Source organism: Drosophila suzukii, chromosome 3 (genome assembly GCF_043229965.1).
Source record: "Drosophila suzukii chromosome 3, CBGP_Dsuzu_IsoJpt1.0, whole genome shotgun sequence".
NCBI lineage: Eukaryota > Metazoa > Arthropoda > Insecta > Diptera > Drosophilidae > Drosophila > Drosophila suzukii.
The window spans coordinates 17218663-17236380 of record NC_092082.1 but is presented as its reverse complement, the minus strand read 5'-3'; the positions used below and the strand labels follow the sequence as shown (position 1 = coordinate 17236380).

General features: G+C 37.2%; 2 protein-coding genes across 7 annotated transcripts in view; one reads left to right on the top strand and one right to left on the bottom strand.

Moving 5' to 3' along the window:
* rols (rolling pebbles) overlaps positions 1–17718 on the top strand; it is a 59537-nt gene that overhangs the window by 22302 nt on the left and 19517 nt on the right. For all 6 annotated transcript variants that reach the window (XM_036814934.3, XM_036814933.3, XM_036814931.3 and 3 more), the window contains 2 exons: positions 14462–14644; positions 16095–16234. In XM_036814934.3, coding sequence (XP_036670829.3) covers positions 14462–14644; positions 16095–16234 — 323 coding nt within the window. The remainder of the gene's footprint in view (positions 1–14461; positions 14645–16094; positions 16235–17718) is intronic.
* LOC108005073 (uncharacterized) lies at positions 9955–10391 on the bottom strand. Its single transcript, XM_017068213.4, has 2 exons — positions 10275–10391; positions 9955–10224 (listed from the first exon to the last, which is right to left on the bottom strand). The coding sequence occupies exons 1-2, from the start codon at positions 10342–10344 to the stop codon at positions 10049–10051; spliced, it is 246 nt and encodes an 81-aa protein (XP_016923702.4). The 5' UTR covers positions 10345–10391; the 3' UTR covers positions 9955–10048.

Genomic DNA, 17718 nt, shown 5'->3' with positions numbered 1-17718 from the left:
TGAAAGAATTGTTATCTTCTTAAAAATTCCTAAGTATTAAAGGTCAAATTGATTGATTTTGAAAATGATTTTGTATAACAATTTGTTTTGATAGATCAGTAGTTCTATGTTGGACTACGTTTACTTTAAGATGAGCTAGAAAACATAGCTGTTTATAAATCTTATATTATATTACATACATTGTATTGCTTGTGGGACTTTACTATAGTTTTTATATTTTCTGCGTTACGGTTTATTAGGTAGTTGGTTAATAGGAACGTAATAAAATTTTATTTCATGATCAGTTACCAAAAAGCCGCTAATAAAATTTGGTAATGCTAGATTTTATCGCTTAATTCCGTTTAAATCATCCCAACTCATCAGCCAACAAGTGTCGTAACAGCCAAAACGAAAATTGCCAAGTGTTGCCAACATTTTGAGTAGTTCATTTTAATTAATTAGTTTTGTGTGCAGAGTCTGCTGTGCTCACTGTTTTCCAACACAGCGACAAGTGACTGTCAACGCAAATGGCAAAGATTTTGGTTTGATGGCTTAATTATGTCCAAAAGTTATGCTGTGGCCATTTGGCATACGTACACATAGTCGGCGCAAGTGACAGGTTTTGTGATAAAAGTTGTTGATGCTTTTGGCAATTACATTTAGTTGAAATTTTTCTGGGGGCTATGGCTATGACTATCCAAGCCGAACCGATCCAATCTGGTGTGGTTAGATTTCTGGTTTTGGGCTCGCTTTGAGTTTCCCATTCAAATTGTCAACTCATTTCCCGAATTGGTAGCCAAACCCTAAAGGGCTATTCTATTTGGGCACGCTTCATTTGGCTCGTATCGGAGCTTGGAAATCGTAGATTTACCCCAAGAGGGTTTAAATAAATTTAATTAACACCTCACTGTGAATCCGTACAAAAACACCGGCACAATGGCCTCTTTACAGACCTTAGGAATATTCATTTCTATTTTGAATTGGGTCAGTGCTCCGCTTTTGTGGTGGCTTTTATATAAACCAACATACATACATATCTATCCAAGCCCCTCAAAATACACAAACACACGACGGGACGATAAAGGGGCATGCCCAACTATTTACACCAAAATCCAGGTTATATACAAACCTTATCGCAACGCAAGTCAGTTTAAACTTTAAAGGTGTTACAATGCGGTCAGTTTGTAGGGATGGGATGGGAAGTTCTTAGAAGTATGAAACTTTAGTGGCAATTAAGTTTAAGGTTTAAGCTGGGACTTTGTTGATTATTATTCTCTAGGTCTATCAAAATAATGGTTCCATTGTTATTATAAGACAAAGAGAAAGCCCTTTAAGCAGTTGATTTAAATTTCAAAAAAAAATTTAAATACTTTTTATATTTTTATCATTTACCGCCTTTATAATATCTAGTTAGAAGTTGTAAGTTACAACATTTGACCCATTTTGCATCATATTCTGGTTTTTTTTTGTTTACATTTAGAGGACTTTATAGTATCCCATCATTATTATTATTAATAATATACAATCAATGGAACTATTTCTATCATTATTACTATATGGTAAATAATAAACATTTTAAAAATTTAATTCTATGTTTAAAAGGTGGTAAAGTAAAATGGGACTTTTTAATTCTTTTCAAAGTTTCCACCGCTTAACCCCTTTTCCACCACTTAAGATCACAGTTAGTCAATTTCTATAGCATTTAGAGCACTTCACAGTTTCCCAATGCTTATGACGTGAAGTGGTCTATAACTTGCTCACTTACACCATCCAAACAGCGACAGCAACAACAACACCTCGAAAGGAGACTGCGAGTGCGTCAAGTACCCGATTCTTATCTAATCGAAACTTATTGGCTCCCCATAGACTTTGCCTGATACCATGTAAATATACGACTGCCAGTGGATCTACTTTGTCTTGGTGCCCAAAGACGTAGCACATACAGACAGACAGCCAGATAGCCAGACATATATCACTTGATCTTCAAGTGCGAATGACAGCTTGGAGTAGGAAAGACAAGAGACCAGAGACCACAAGCCTTTCGCCTGTCCACGACTACCGTCCAGTTCGTTGCTTCCACTTGAATGACTTCATGTGCCCCCGTCGGAAAACTTGAAAAACTTGTCTTTGTCTCCGCTTGCCAGAGGCTGGTTCAAAAGGCAGAGACGCAGCCATACAGCCACACGTACTTTACTGGGTACTTGCACTCGGGAACTTGAGAACCGAAGAACTGAAGAACTGGAGAACCCAGAACCACAACGGAAGATCAAGAGCAGCAAGAACGACTGGGCCAACAAATGAGTGCAACTGTTTTAGCCCGAACCTGCAGTCCAGTTTACACAGAAGCAGAAAGAAAAGAAACGACAAGAAGAAAACAGAACAATCCCCAGTGAATTCTTCGGAGACTCTCTGCGCATCTGTATCTTCCGTCGATCTGCAAGTTTTTCTCTCTCTCTTTTCAGGTGGTTAGAGCAATTAACATGCAATTAAGAGACGTTTCAATCTCAAGAGCCATGGCCAAAGACATCGTAAACACTTTAAGCGGTGGCAGGCCACAACTTTTGATGAGCCGATCTGGCTTCTTATGAAGGTTCTAATTATAAAGTTCCAATCGTTAAGCAGCGTTTCCATAGAAAGTTTCGACAGGAAATTGATTGGATGTTTATGCCAAAAGAATTACACACAGAAGCGATGTGAAAAATGTGTGGGTAATTTATAATTTATAGAACTTTGCCATACGATCAGTCATCAATCAGATACCTATTGAGTCCCGGCACACACCCTAGTTCCTATCAAACATTCATCTTACTGCGTTTCACATGTTCCATGCTTAAGTACCTTTGAAATTCTCAAGTTCTATTTCTGGACACTATCATTTAGCCTTGTCATGTGCTTTTTTGAACAACTGATTTACAGTTTTGATAGGCATCTTATATAAGAGAACATTGCCATTTCTTGTCTATAATCTTGAGAGAGCCAAGACCCGATCGTAACGGAGCATTTATACCCATGTTAAAATTGTGGTTTGATTTATAAACCTGTCGTTCAAACGATTTACATGACAAGTCAAGAACAATAAGTGCCAAATACCTTCGAGGCTTATGTCATCTTGTGGTAATAACTAAAATATATATATACTTGTAATTGTATAACAATTTGTGCCCGATTCTCGAGTCCCCAAAACCAAAATTCAATTGAAGCGGGACGTAAATTTATGTTGAGGCTTTTCAATTTTTGTCGGGTTAAATCAGTTGAACTCTTAATTGTGTATTTTCATTATCAATTGAAGCGTTCCGTTCTTTTCACCATAAATACGCCTGACAGTCCAATTTTGTTTAGTTCATTATAGAATTGTTGATTTCATAGGGCGATATGTGTGTGGCGCAGCTATTAAGTTTTCCATGCCAGTTTGCCAACAAAACAACATTTCAATGTCAACTCGATCACGTTTTTGGAGGCAATTTGTTGCTGGATTATTTTGAATTTGATACACTCTAAAGAGCGTGGCAAATTGCCCAAGTGGTAAATGGTAAAGGGGCTAAGGGGAGTGGAAAGTCAACGTCTTACATGAGGTTTTACACTGGTTTTGTCATCCATTGACAAACGAACACCTGAGACTGCGATTGGGTAACTTCGTATTACCACTCGATGTTGGTTGTAAGTCGAGCTATTAGATCTTCTTTTCGCGTACTTGCTGCTCATGTTCGTCGATAATCTGAGGTTTAGCTGGTTGGGCTTGGTTTTCAAGTGCTCCATTAATCATGGGCAGCTAATATTTCAAGATGCTTTAACCATGTAATTATTGGGTCATGTGGATGTAAGGTCAGTTATGAGAGAGGTTTACTGATCACTGAAATATTTTCATCTTAAAGCATTAGTAAAAGTCTCATGAACTGCGATCCACTCACCAATTGATGACTCATTTAAAACAATGACTGCTTAAAATATTTTTAAACTCTTTATTGACTTTATCAATCTTTGTTTTGCCAACGATGCCAATTCAATCTGTCAATCAAACAATTACAAAAATGTAACCAAATACTCTATCTCAGGGATTGATTTCACAAAGAAATACTCACAGTGCTGATTCTCTTTGATTCTTACAAAATAAAAAGCGAAATCAATCAATCAAAAGGCATTAAAAATTATATTTTGAGATACAAAAACCGAAAAAAGTTTAAATCAACTTCGACGGCGACGGCGGGGCCAATCACACGCTCTATTTACAGCAAATTAAAAATTCAGAAACTACAAAAACAAAAGCCGAGCGAGAAAAAACAAGAACGATAAAACTGGTACAAATATTGGTCAAAATATTTACCAGCCCCGCCCAGAGAAAGAAATGATTAATGATCCCCAGAACTGGGCTGAGAAAGTGCCTTAAACGCCGCAATAAACGGCTGTTGGTCGAAAGGGGAAATTAAATCTTACACACATTAAAGACACCTTTTGAAAGAGATAGATACAAATAGGGAATGCATTTTAGTGCACTCAGAGAAATAACTCTTAGAAAATTCTATTTATTTAAAAAAATAATAACCCTTAATTCTGAAACGATTAAACGTTACTTTACCCCGAAATTCCTGAAATATCTTAATATATTTTTGAAAACTTTTCTATCAATTCCAACTTAAGGTTTAATTTTTTTGGTAAACATATTTTTAAGTTCTGTTTATTTTTGTTCCGATCTTCTGGATTTTTCTCATTTTAATGCCGAGTGTGTGGCATCCACTCCAAGTGGCGCCCACACGTGATGGCCATCCTCATTTGGTATGCTGCCTTCGCAGTCTTTGTGGCAGATTACCATCGATGGCGTCGCGTAACGCGCCAGACAAATGCTGAAAACTTGTCAATTCCTGGAGGGGAATGGGATGTAGGGTTTCCAGATGGGTAATTTATGCAGATTTATGCCCAATCCAGTTGAGAGAAATATTTTATAATTTATTTTAAACTTCTGCAACCACTGTGGAGTCCAAAGCCGCTGTTGAGCCATTAGCATAATGGACCAATGTTGGCCAGAGGGACGATCTTAGATCAGTAGCCAAAACCAGAAATGGTAGAAAAATCTTGGCCAGAAGTAGCAACAAATACCGCTAATGATGTGCTAGTGTCGCCAACGATATTTGACAACCAAAGCAGAAATATTGTTTTAACAAATTATGGTGATAGACCCAAAATAGAAGACTTGTGCCAAAGGGGCACTTCAAATCAAATAGCCATAAACTTAATGATACAAAAAGATAAATTAATTCGAAAATGCTTGTTGTTTATTTTATTTTACTTTTCCAATATATAATAGAGTAGAGGAAGATTTCTAGGAATAAATAATTGCTTTCCTTAGTTTCTGCAAATATTTAATATTAGTTCCCATAAATTGCCTCAATTCTCACGTTCTCGCGAATTTAGCATATCCAAAATTAATTTTAGCACATTAGCAACATTTATAAAGTATTAAGATAACATCGTAAATTTATGTTTGACATAGCATTAGCAAAGCAAATTTCTGCAGATTTATGGGTAAACCAAAAAACTACAAAAATTCTAAAGTTGAGCGAACCATCACGACAAATATATTTTAGGATTTCTTTATTTTTCTGTTATTTTGTTTTCTGTCTTCGAGTCCACTAAATTAATACGTTTTCGATGAAAATGCGTAATTAATTTGGGCGGCTTGTTTGGTTTTTTGTTTTTACTTTTAAAGAAATTCGAATCCCAAATTAGCCACTTAATTTCATTTAATTAATTTCAATCTAATTTTTTAGCCTAAAGGGGGGACACAAATCCAAAGCCTAGTTAGGCAGATAGAAAAACAGACTTTTGGGCAGACGATATTTCATCTGCATAATTATGCATTTTAGACCAACCGATTATGCATAAGACTAATGCTCCAAGGTCGATTTAGTTTGGTAGTCTTTTGTTGATGGAAAGTTAATCTGAATCGATTGAATTGAATTTTTAACCCATGACTTGCCTTTGTATTTATACGAAACGTTTTGGTTTATGAAATGCGTTTAAAAACAGATCTTAAGTTGCAGTTATCAGTTGTTTATGGCTTTAGTGGAAAGGAATGTGGGATTACAGATTTTCTTTTTTAGTATTCAATAAACGAATGAATAATTTAATCTTTATATAATTTTTTTAAGATTGGTTCCCGTTTTTAAAGAAAAATATTTTATAAGGTTAATAGAAAATTAAAAATGCAAGAATAGGAACCAAAATCGAAATATTTAGCTGTTTTCAAAGGACATTTAAATGATAAGAATATTAATAAATTCATCGTTATTATGTTGTTAATATATTGAATGTTTAATAAAAAGCATTTTTAATACATCTGTTTGAAAACCAAAGAAAATAAAATATAAATTTGTTCGCCTTTCTATAACTTTATTTGTTTCTATAAGTCAATGGTAAAGCTATACCAAGATTTATTAGCTTTTATCACCTGTTTTTCATTCCCACCTCCAACCCGCATAATGCAGGCAATTATAGCCCAACAAATTGCCCAATTCCGATCCGCCTTACAAACCAAAACGAAGGCGATGCACTAAATCTTTGGGAACTCGAATCACTGGCTAAATGCAACCTACAAGCCCGCATTAGCGAGGCGACTGATCGATGGTCGCTGCCAATTATGGACAGTGATCTCTGGACCACGGCTAAGACCAAAATACTCCGTACGACCATGATGACTGCAGTGACGACCCAAAAGAAAAACCCGCGACTCCGCAGACTGTTTGTCAAAAATGTCTCATGAATGGAACGTGAACGAATGATCGAGTGAATGAATCAGCTGTGAATGCAGCTGGGGCGTATTGGAAATGAATGAATTACCTGATAGACGAGGTGGCCAGCTTGTCTGGGCCGAATTTTAGTGCGTGGGCTTCGCTGCCCCCTCCCTAAATCGTACTCCACTCTAAAGCAAAAAAATAGCAAAAAATAAGCAAAAAGCAGGCAAAAAACGAGTAAAAATTGTTTACAAGTACGAAATCCCGCGGCATTGACTTGGGCGCTTGTCTGGGGGCTGGAAATACTCGACGTCTTCCACAATGAAATTGTCACTTTTCATTCGGCTGGCGGTTCGGGCTCTCCAGCTCTTTAAAATCGTACTGCCCACGTTGCAGCGGAAGTGCCATTTGATTTATTCGCATTGGGTGCTTTTATTTCTGTGTATTTTTGCTGCGTGTGTGTTGGCAAATTTCCGGCCGGCTTGACACACATTCGGATTTGCATGTGTCGCACAAGTTTTTAAGTGCCATAAATATTAATTTACGGCTATACATTTGATTTGGCTTTGACTAATGGTGACATTTCACTCGGCAATCACCTCAAGATGTTGTCTTTATACACATGGCACATATGGCCTGAACTTGTTGTCTTGCACCGCCTTTCCAGGAATCTGGGTCAATGCTAAATGATAGATAAAAGAAATGAAGTACAAAAATGGAGAGCAGAAGTTGAGTGTTAAGGTTGTGGATGGCTTGAGACATGTGGCTAAAAAAGATACTTAAAATGAAGTCTTGAGGAAGCTTATACTGACATGACTATCTTATAAGATGTAGCATCATATTAAAAAATGATTTTAAACATTATTAAATTACCAAGAAATGTTTTTTTGTGGTTTTGATGAAATATATAAGAAATTTAATTTGTCGGACTAATTTTGATATATTAAAATATAGTCTTAACCTAGTGATCGGATTGTAATAGTTAGAAGTCAAATTTAGGGAATTTATCTTATTAAAGAAATAATATCATACCATCTTATAATATAATACCTTAATCAAAATATAGCATAGCATTATATATAGGAAAAAAAGAACTGTTACCAATTTTAGCCGGATTTTTCTCACTGTTTTTATTTCTTGGGTTTTTCCTGAGTACTGAGCGATGCCCTCTGCGCAGTGGTCCATAGTTTTCAGTTGGCCAGTTGGCAACGCCTCGTTTTTCCTGCCCAGTTTTCCAGTTGTTTTTCCCGCAGGCTACGCTTAGGTAACTCTTCTCAACCAAACTCAACCTAAACTCAACTTAAACTCAACCCAAACTCAACCCAACTCACGTTTTCACGAACTGCTAGAGAGCGCATCAAAGTGCAGAATCTCACGAAATTTGCCATTCGAGCGGCCATTTGGGTTATTTATGGTCGCCGATTTGTTTGCAACTCATTTAACCGGACAGCTCTCGCGGTTTTATGACACATTTAACAGTTCGTTTCTGGGTTTACTTTACAATTCGTTGGTCGCGCTTTCGAAAAAATATAAAAAGTTAACGCATAACTGCCAGAAACGAAAAAATCAATGAGAAACATCCAATTTCGCGGTTAATTTGGCTCGATTTTGTTTGTTTTATTTTGTTTTACCCGTCTACCGATTTTGTTTTTCTTCTTATGCTTACCTTTCTCTTCTTGAATGGGGTTCTCGTGTATTTTGTCACCATTTCCCTGTGGGAAGGGGTTCCAAACAAAAAGTATCACTAAGAAAGTACAAAAAACAAATACACCCATGCATATCCCACTGGTTCCCCAGAATACTGCAAATTGAAGTACTCTGGAATACCGGTATAATTATAGATCGCTTTGATTCACTTCCGACTCGCCGGGAAGCTGACTCACTCAAAAACCAACGATGACAAACACTATCCACACGGATACCACTCTGAAAATCACAACAATGCCAACCATGACCCACGCAAAATGTTCACAACAAAAGTCGAAGAAAAAAACCATACTAACAAGAAATCGTGTAAAAAAATAAAAAATATAACACAACACTTTCTACCCACGCAGTGAACTTGAAAATATTTTATCCAAACAAAGCCCTTCAAAACGATCAAATTTAAAAAATAATTTAAAATAGATAATAAAAGCAATTAGGCATAAACAAAACAAAATCCAAAGTCAAAGCAATTTACTACAACATTTGCTAAAACTTTGGACAATGGAAAACCGCAGCAGTGGAAAGAAAATGTTCCATGTCACTGGAGAATCATTTGCAAAGCACTTAGAAAAATATTACAAATTTTCCAGAGACTTAAAATAAACGTTCCAGTCATTTTCAACCATATACATTTTTTTTTAATATTCTTGTATACTTCATTAAAGATGTACTAAAATCTACAAGATTGAGAAAAATATAGAAATTTTATTAAGGAGTTTAATAATACCAAGAAAGTTTAAGGATCCTAAAAATATTTATTCATACCTAAGAATTTTTTTTTCATATTAGCGGAAGTTTTACTCTAAGTGTGAGCTTGCTTTTGGCTTTTTGCTGGGATCTAATTGAGGCTGCAAAAAGCTGTCCATTGTGGTTGTGCTGGTGGTCAGTGGTGCTTGGTGTTTTTCCTTTGGTGGCAACTGGTAAATGGTAAATGGTAAATGGTCCATGGTCCGTTGGGCGCTCACTTCAGCATGAATTGATTTGGTCTGGGTTCGAGTCCAGTCGTCTGTCAATCAATTGTAATGAATACGCATTTTTCTATTGGAACTCGGCGGGAGTGTTAACCCCCCTCCCTCAACATCATTCCCCCGCTGGGTCAGACGTTTCTCCACTTAACCCTGAGCTGTCCAATCAGCAGAGCAAGACCCCATTTAGAATAACCCTGACCTGCCCTGCAAATCAGATGAAACTATCAAAAATACTTTTACCCAGTGCCTTGAAAACTGTGCCTAAAAACGCTAGCGATTTCCTAACGATTCATCCCATTTGTCTATAAATTTAACTACTTATGAATAATTGTTATGGTAATTTAAATAATTTTTTCAATAAATTCTCAATTTATAACACACAATTCAATAAGAAAAGCTTTTCTAAAAGTGGCATTTAAAAAAGTTTTAGTATTATGAGACACTTTTCCAGCTAAATTTATATGTTATCTTATATTACACTCGTTTTGCAAGTGTTATTTTAACATTAACGAGGTTTTTGAATAGCATTTTTAATGTCATTTCGCAGAAGAACAAGAGAAGCTCGTGCCCTTTTGTTTTGACTATATTTATTTTTTAATGGGTCATAAAATTAGAAACCAGTTTCTGAGATATTGTCACATATCTGATATTAAAGTTAGGGCTTCACGGCTAGCCCTCTGAATATTTAATTCTTTTTTCGTATTCCGCAGTGTGACAGCATTTCCAGGGCTTACGACATTTGTCGACTTCGTCTTCCTTTAGTTCCATCCATTCCATACAATTGACGTTCCAATGAGTGCCATTTCTCCATTTCTCGTTAACACAGGACCCGCCATTATTGCAAACTGAGGGTTATAATTTTATTAAATTTCTTTTACAGTTTTAAAAAGCTTACCCTTAAGAAACATAAATTCCGCAATATTTGGGAATAGTATCAATCCCATTATAAGCCATAACAGAACCATATTTGAAAGAGAAGTGTTTTTAAATTAAGCAGAAAGTTTGAGAAATGGTGTAGCTAATATAATTATTTAGAATTTGAAGCGGTAGAGCTAGTGAAATTCGGAGTTACGCTATTTTTTAAATTGCTTGATTTAAAAAAAAAAACTAAAATTATATGTTCAAAATATCATTGATCTTCTCAAAAAGTTATTACTCATATTTCTAAATTCTATTGAGGTTATTTTATCTCGTCATAATTGCAATTACATTGCTATGAACTCTGTTCACCGAGAATTCCCTTTCTTAGATTCCCACATTCCTCTGAGAACCACTTTACCACTTATGTACTTACAAATTTGAATTTTGTGGCTAACCCGCCACAACTACGGGCATCATCATTCGGCATTCCGAAATGCATTCCGCTGGGAACGTTTGGGTTAAGGAGAAAACCGCAAATTGAATTAGGCCCGAGTTGGGTATTAAGAAAATAATTTGCAAAGAAATTACATAAAGGAAAACAAGTGCCGGCACAAGCGCGCAGACAGATGCAGACACGCAGATATATCGCCCACACACCTACTGCTTTTATATAGCCGTACGATCCATCGTGGTTTGCCAATTTAGCAGAAATAAACGCCCACATGGGACGCAGAAACTTGGAAGCTTTGAGGGGGCAAACCGGCAACCACTAACATTTATTTGCGACCAGAGAGAGAGGAAAATGCGGCGGAAAATTCAAATCAATTTAGCGCAGACCGCAACTTGAGTCTAGCTGCCATGGATAAATCCAATGGACTAACAGCAGCCCAGAATTGTGCCGCGCATGCGTAGAAAAAAAAGGGGCAAATTGGAAGGGGATCCAATCCCTAGCAGTAGCTAACCTCGCATAATTTAGCAATTTACATTTTTTCCCCATTGTTGCATTTAGTTTTTAACAAGAGAGTGCATTGGACTTCGCCAAAGGCCCCATAAATCAACCGCAGCTGGGATCTTTCTCATTTCGGCCATAATTTACGAGCCAAGAATTGCGAAACTGCATCCACGCAATTAATTGGTTTAATACCCATGAAATTAAGTATATTTCCACGGTCTATAGAACAAGGTGCGTGTCTAAGCTTGATAAATGCATACAAAAATGTAAATGTTTTTACAACTAAGTACCTCCTGGCAGCCCACACTTTATAATCAGATCATGGCTTACTAACCAGCTGGGTTTTGCGACAGGAAACCCTTACATATTACTGCAGGATGCCATCCATTTAAGGGCAGATAACAAGCTAAATGCATAACTTAAAATATATATATTCACTAGGGGTCCTAAAAATGTTAAATTGGAGTCTTCAGTCATTAGTATGTTGGAATTGTTATTAGAAGAGAAGAGGATATCAACAGACACATGCTGATATATGAAAAATGCTTATGATTTCCCGATTAAAATAGCCATAGCTATGTTGCAAAAACAAGACTCTTAACTATCAATAGCCGCGAAACCTCTTCGCTGTCTTTCGCAGCCCACACAGAAAACTGTAACCTGGGAGGACAGCCAACAAATCATCATGTCCAGCAGGTGACTTGACTTCGACTCGGAGATAGCACTTTATCGATTGCATAAGTACAAATGGCCGACGGACAGTCAGTTTTTCTCTGGCCAAGATGCCTCGTTTGACCAAAAGCCAGACCAAGTGGATGGCTGTGCCATTCCTGTTCGGGGTTTTCGAGAGTGGGAAACAACGACTTCGACAACCGCCAACGAGAACCACGTCCGGTCGGTTTGCCAAAGTGGATTACAAGCGCATGGGCTTCGACTTCTACTCCAACTTCCATTTCCATATCCATATCCACAGCCATTCAAGCCCACTTGACAAAAACGAGAAAGAGCGCAAAATATGATCAACTCGAATAAGGGATACCTAATAAGTAATGCAAATAGCATTGAAATTTTAAATAAAATAAAATGAAGATTAGTATTTTTTATGATAATACCATATTTTTTAGTAACCTAAAATTATCCTTTAAAGACATACTTTTATATTATATTATTTTATTTTTAATATAACGAAATCGGTATTAAATATGACAAATTTTATAGTTACCATCATTAGATCTCCAAGTCAAGGCAATTATGAGTTATTCACTTATTTAACAGAGTGAACATAATATTTTTGATTAAATATATGAATGGGAAGAACATATATTCTCTTTCATAGATTCATTTCCACAAGTCCAATTTATCCTTTCACTTTTCAAGACCAGGGTATGAAAACAGTCGACTATTTTCTCTTTATTTATTGCAAATCCATAGCCGCCATTTGATATTTTTCGCCGGTTCTCTGCTTTTCCCGCGTGGGCTGCCGCAGCTGCTAGTCCTCTGGATTGGAGAGGAATATCCAAAAGGAGGCTCTGGAAAAAGGAGGAGGAGGTAACCACAGTTCACAGCCCACATGGACTGGCTTATCTTTGAACTTCACAGGCAAAGGCAGCGTTGGATGGTATGGTATGCTATGGTGTGGCATACAATTGACCATGCCAATGTGTGACCCCTTCCCAAGAGTCAACCGCACATGGCACAACTTATGAACAACTGTTCCATCAACAAGTGCAACCCGCCTGACATTTGTTTGGCCGCAGACAAAAGGCAATTTGCATATTGCGAAAAATGTCAAATGCATGTCGTGTGCGCAGGCGCAACAGCAGCAAATGCACCAGATGCCGCAAAAGCGAGGGAAACGTCGTCTCAGGGGTGGCAAAATGCATGTTGGGGTTGCAACTTGCAACTGACGTCCTGAAATTGCTTAACTAATTGGGGAATGCAGTATCCTAAAAAGAAGATAGCAAAAAAGAGGCACTTTTAAAGCCACAAATTGGATGGAAGAGAGGGTTAAATATTGGTATAGACAAACAAACAAAAGTTTTTCTTTTTTACGATGTTCCCATTATATGCAAAAAATTATGTATTCACCTGAAATTATATTTATTTGGTCTTGCTATTTTATTTCTCTGGTATATTTCACGATATGCTTAAGAAATTAATTTCTACGTATCCATATGAAGAAATCATATTTTTCCCATTGCTTCTGATTCCGCCAAATCCAATCGATTGTCAGCACTTTTTTTCACTCAAAATTTGTAAACAAAAACATATAAACCAAGGCAAATGAAAACGCTGACGTTTGGTGGCCGGCATTTTTACATAATATTGACACAGAAAGACAAAGTGCTAATAGAAATAATAAACCAGGCAGGCGGCGTAGATTAAATCAATTACGAGCTCGATCCAAGTGCAGTCAAGAAAAGAATTCCGCTGATTGGCATTGGTTTAAATAGCTTGGTTTGTGGGGAAAAAACTCTGAAGGAGGAGAGCAGGTGCAGCTAAAATCCAAACAAACGATAAACGATCCTATACAAAAAAGCTGAAATAAGCTGAACAGGCGAATACCTCTTTTTGCCAACTGAGATTGGGTCCAAGACAATTGACAGTTGCACAAACGAGATTTAATTGACAGAGTCAATTTATGCAAACGGTGGCCATAAAACAAGTGCAACGAGATTTGTGTATTTAGATTTGAATTTGTTACTGGCCAAAAAACCATTTGATCTGGTTAGGAGTGGAAACTGGAAAATGGCATCTAAAACTGAAGTCCGAGAAGGGAATCGGAATTAATGGGATTGTTCACTTAGCGATATCAATGTTAGACTAATTAAAATAATTGAAAAATTGTCTAGGATAACAACTGTTAAATGGTTTCCATATAAACATATAATGTTATTTAAATTATAATAATATTACACATACGATTTCCCCATGCAGAATGGTATTGGAAAAGATAATACCAGATAATACTAGTGCTTATTTCAATTACCCTCTTTAACTTGATTATATGAATATTTCCTATACTTATATTATGCGAGCTCACAACGATGATGAGCAGCTTATGATAATCTCTCCGACTAATACTGATTCCAGGAATAATAAATAAACACCTGCTTGTGGAACCCTTTGAAGGGCTTCTCGTAATTTCCTCATTACCATTTTGAAACGCTCTAAACTGTTTCTTTTTTTATGCCGGCTCACTTTATATATTAACCTGTTTGCAGACTCACAACTCATAATGTCTACCCTCCGACAATCTCCCTTTGCAGATCTCCAGTCCATCCGACGTCTCCTGGAACACGATGCCAGTGGATCCGTGTGCCCCTCCTGCCGCATATCCTTCGACAAGGGCAAGAGACGGAAACTGATCGACACCTGCGGCCACGAACGGTGCTATTCCTGCATGTTCCGCAACGACCAGTGCCCCATGTGCATGAACAGCTCGCTGAAAGGTGAGTCGGTGTATCTCGTCGCTCTTTTCGCATATCTCTCGACTACTCGGATATGCCATATGAGGCAGGAAAATATTTTGTTACATGTTGAGTGCAAAATGCCAAAGAAATTGCACTGGGACCATAATATTGCCGGGTTTTTGTTTTTATGTGAAGGAATGCCGAAAACAAATGGATATTTAAGTGGTGGACGAGAAAGGTTCACAAAAAATATAACTATACCAAATTGGTATCAGAATTGTATAGCATCAGCCATCATTATGATAATATATGTTATATTAATAATGTTATGCTATCAGAACATAAAAGTGAAATCAAAATGGTAATATTTATAGACGATTTGATCTATAACTTACATTTTATAAGATGTATTTCAAAAAACCGTTACCTAAAATAGATCCCCTAAGAATTCGCAGCGCTTGGCAATTTCTTTCTCGGTCGTTAAAATAGCGGTTCAAGTTGCAAATGCAGCTACTGATCGTGTGATACCCGGTCTTGGCATACTCACCTTTTGTTTCTGGTAAATTAATATTCGTATTGTGTACAAATTGCTTGGCATGCAGAGATCGTATTGTCGGTTGACTTCATAAAAATAAGAAGCCCACTGAACTGGGGACTTAAGCTGCCAACTCCTACCGGTTACAAGCCCATGAAAACCGAAAGTTATGTCCGTCTTTAAGCCAAGTGCTGACACGATTCCATAGGCCCAACTCCCGGCCACTGGATTTATTAGCTGCCAATCGTACACGATCGTGTCACCTGCTTTAAGGCCTCTGGCTGTGTGAATTTACGATCTGGGCAGCGAGTTCGGTGGGTTGCTCTTTATTTATGATCAGGGCTCTGCTTTATTTGCATACCTAATTAAGTGATACAGTTCGTAGAATGGAAATTACCTCAACCAGTTGTTGCTACGGTATTTAGGTAGGATAATTATGTGAGACTCAAAGAAGCACTCGAAAAAATGTCAAGCAAGTTTAGGTAACAAGTTTATCAAAAAGCATAAGTAAAAAAGTCTTACCTAAATAAATTAGAGAAATTTCTTAAATTTTTAGTTGTTCTAACAAGTTCTATCTTTATTACCCAATTTATTTGAATTAAATGAAATATAAAGGTTAAAGCTTTTCCTTATTTACTTTTCCTTAGTCTCCAACTAAGAAATTTAGCACGATACTTTTCCCACCAGTTCAATAAAGATCCACGAATAGCCGATGACTTCTTGACCCACTTCAGTCATCTTTGACCCAATGCATACGGCAGGAAAAGCGTCTTTCTCAAGGGCCACATATGCACATTGTACATACATTTGTGTGCCACTTTTCACCCGACTTTTTGCACTCACACATTTCCACAATTAAACTTTGCATTTTTTGCCGAGTGCGTTTGTGCAAACATTTCTTGACTTGATTACTAACATCGTTTTGCATTTGTTATACGTTTTTTTCCCCCACAGATGTTGATGGCGCCAACGCTCAGGGCTACGACACCGGAATCGGTGGATCCACATCGACGATTGTGAGTCCTCTTGGATCCCCGCAGCCGCAGCTCAGATCGCATGCGCAACGGAACGCGGCTCTGGCGCGCTATATGCAGGTGAGTGCGTACTCTAAGATACTCCTCGAAACCGATAATACTTAGCTATACCATTTAGAAAACAATATTTGGGAGTTTACGCATTTTTAGTAAGCTAGGCGCAAGATATTATCCATGGACCTCACTGCAATATAGTTCATTTCAACCATTACAACTATACTAATGTTCAAATCAGAATTATTATATTATTATAATTAGTAATATATTTTTAACCATGGTGGAACTATATTAATAGTTGTATCTAGATACAGAACTGTGAATTTAAAAACATGTATTATTATATTTATTATAATGAACCATTAGAAGTCATGTCAAAGTATCATTAAGTTTATTCCATCTAGGCAGGCTTTTGGTATTTATCTTATAAGTATTTTACCCACGTAAGAAAATAGTACCTTTTCATATCACTGACAGCATTTGAAGCTGGCGATCCCGGGGAATCGGCGTCGTCTTTAGTGTGTTTACTTTAATGGCCTCTTGATTATGCTGCCACTAGAGATGAAGAGGCTCCATCAAAGAAGTGGAAAAGTGGGGGAAAGAAAAGAAAAGGCAAAAGAAATCAACGCAGAAGAATGGAAAAGAGAAAGAAATCTCTTTTGTAAAACGGTCGGTGAAGCGACTTTTGTTATACTTATATCTCATCGACTCCCATTTCCGCTCATCTTTCCAAGCGCCTCTTTTGTCGCCCATTTGGGTTATCTACAGCGCCACTTTGACACATTTCCGAAAGAGTTTTACCCAAAGTTCCCGTTCGACGAAATTTGGACGAAACGTAGGCGGAACACCTTTCTGGGCCTTGAAATTATGTAAAAGCGCATAGCTGATCGTAAAACGGTTTGATCTGCTTTTAATCAAGTCATAATAGAGTGTGAAGCAATTTGTTTTATGTTCAAATATGGTTCTCAGGAAACATAAAAGTTATAACTATTCTTTTCTGGGTGGTACCAGACAGCTTTTAGGGATGTGTTGATAAAACGTATATTAGAAAAGTGGATTACCCTAATGGATTAAATTTATGTGAAATATTTTTTATAACACACCCTGACCATTTATTACTTATTATTTATACTGCTTAGGTTTATAGTTTTGTTTTTAGAGCACCTCACTCCAACTTAACCAAGTCTCTTTCAATTCAACCATCGATTTTCTGGAAATCATCAATCTTAAGCAAGCAATCTACAAAACAATTACAGCCATCACTTTCCTCTTAATTAAATGAATTTGATTTAACAATAACGATAATAACTCTTCCCACTGAGCTGATCGGCTCGTCGATTAAAAATCCGCCATGGGTTGTATCGTAGATCACAGGCTTTTCCTCCTCCTCCGCATCCTCCGATCCTCTCGAGTCTTTTCCATCGGGATCATCGCCGACCGACTGTCAGCAAATGTCACTTTAAATACGCCAAAACGGCGCAAAAGTTTCAATTGTCGGGCGCCGTTGGGAGCCAATTCTTGTGTATTGGGAAGATCAGGGGGACTGG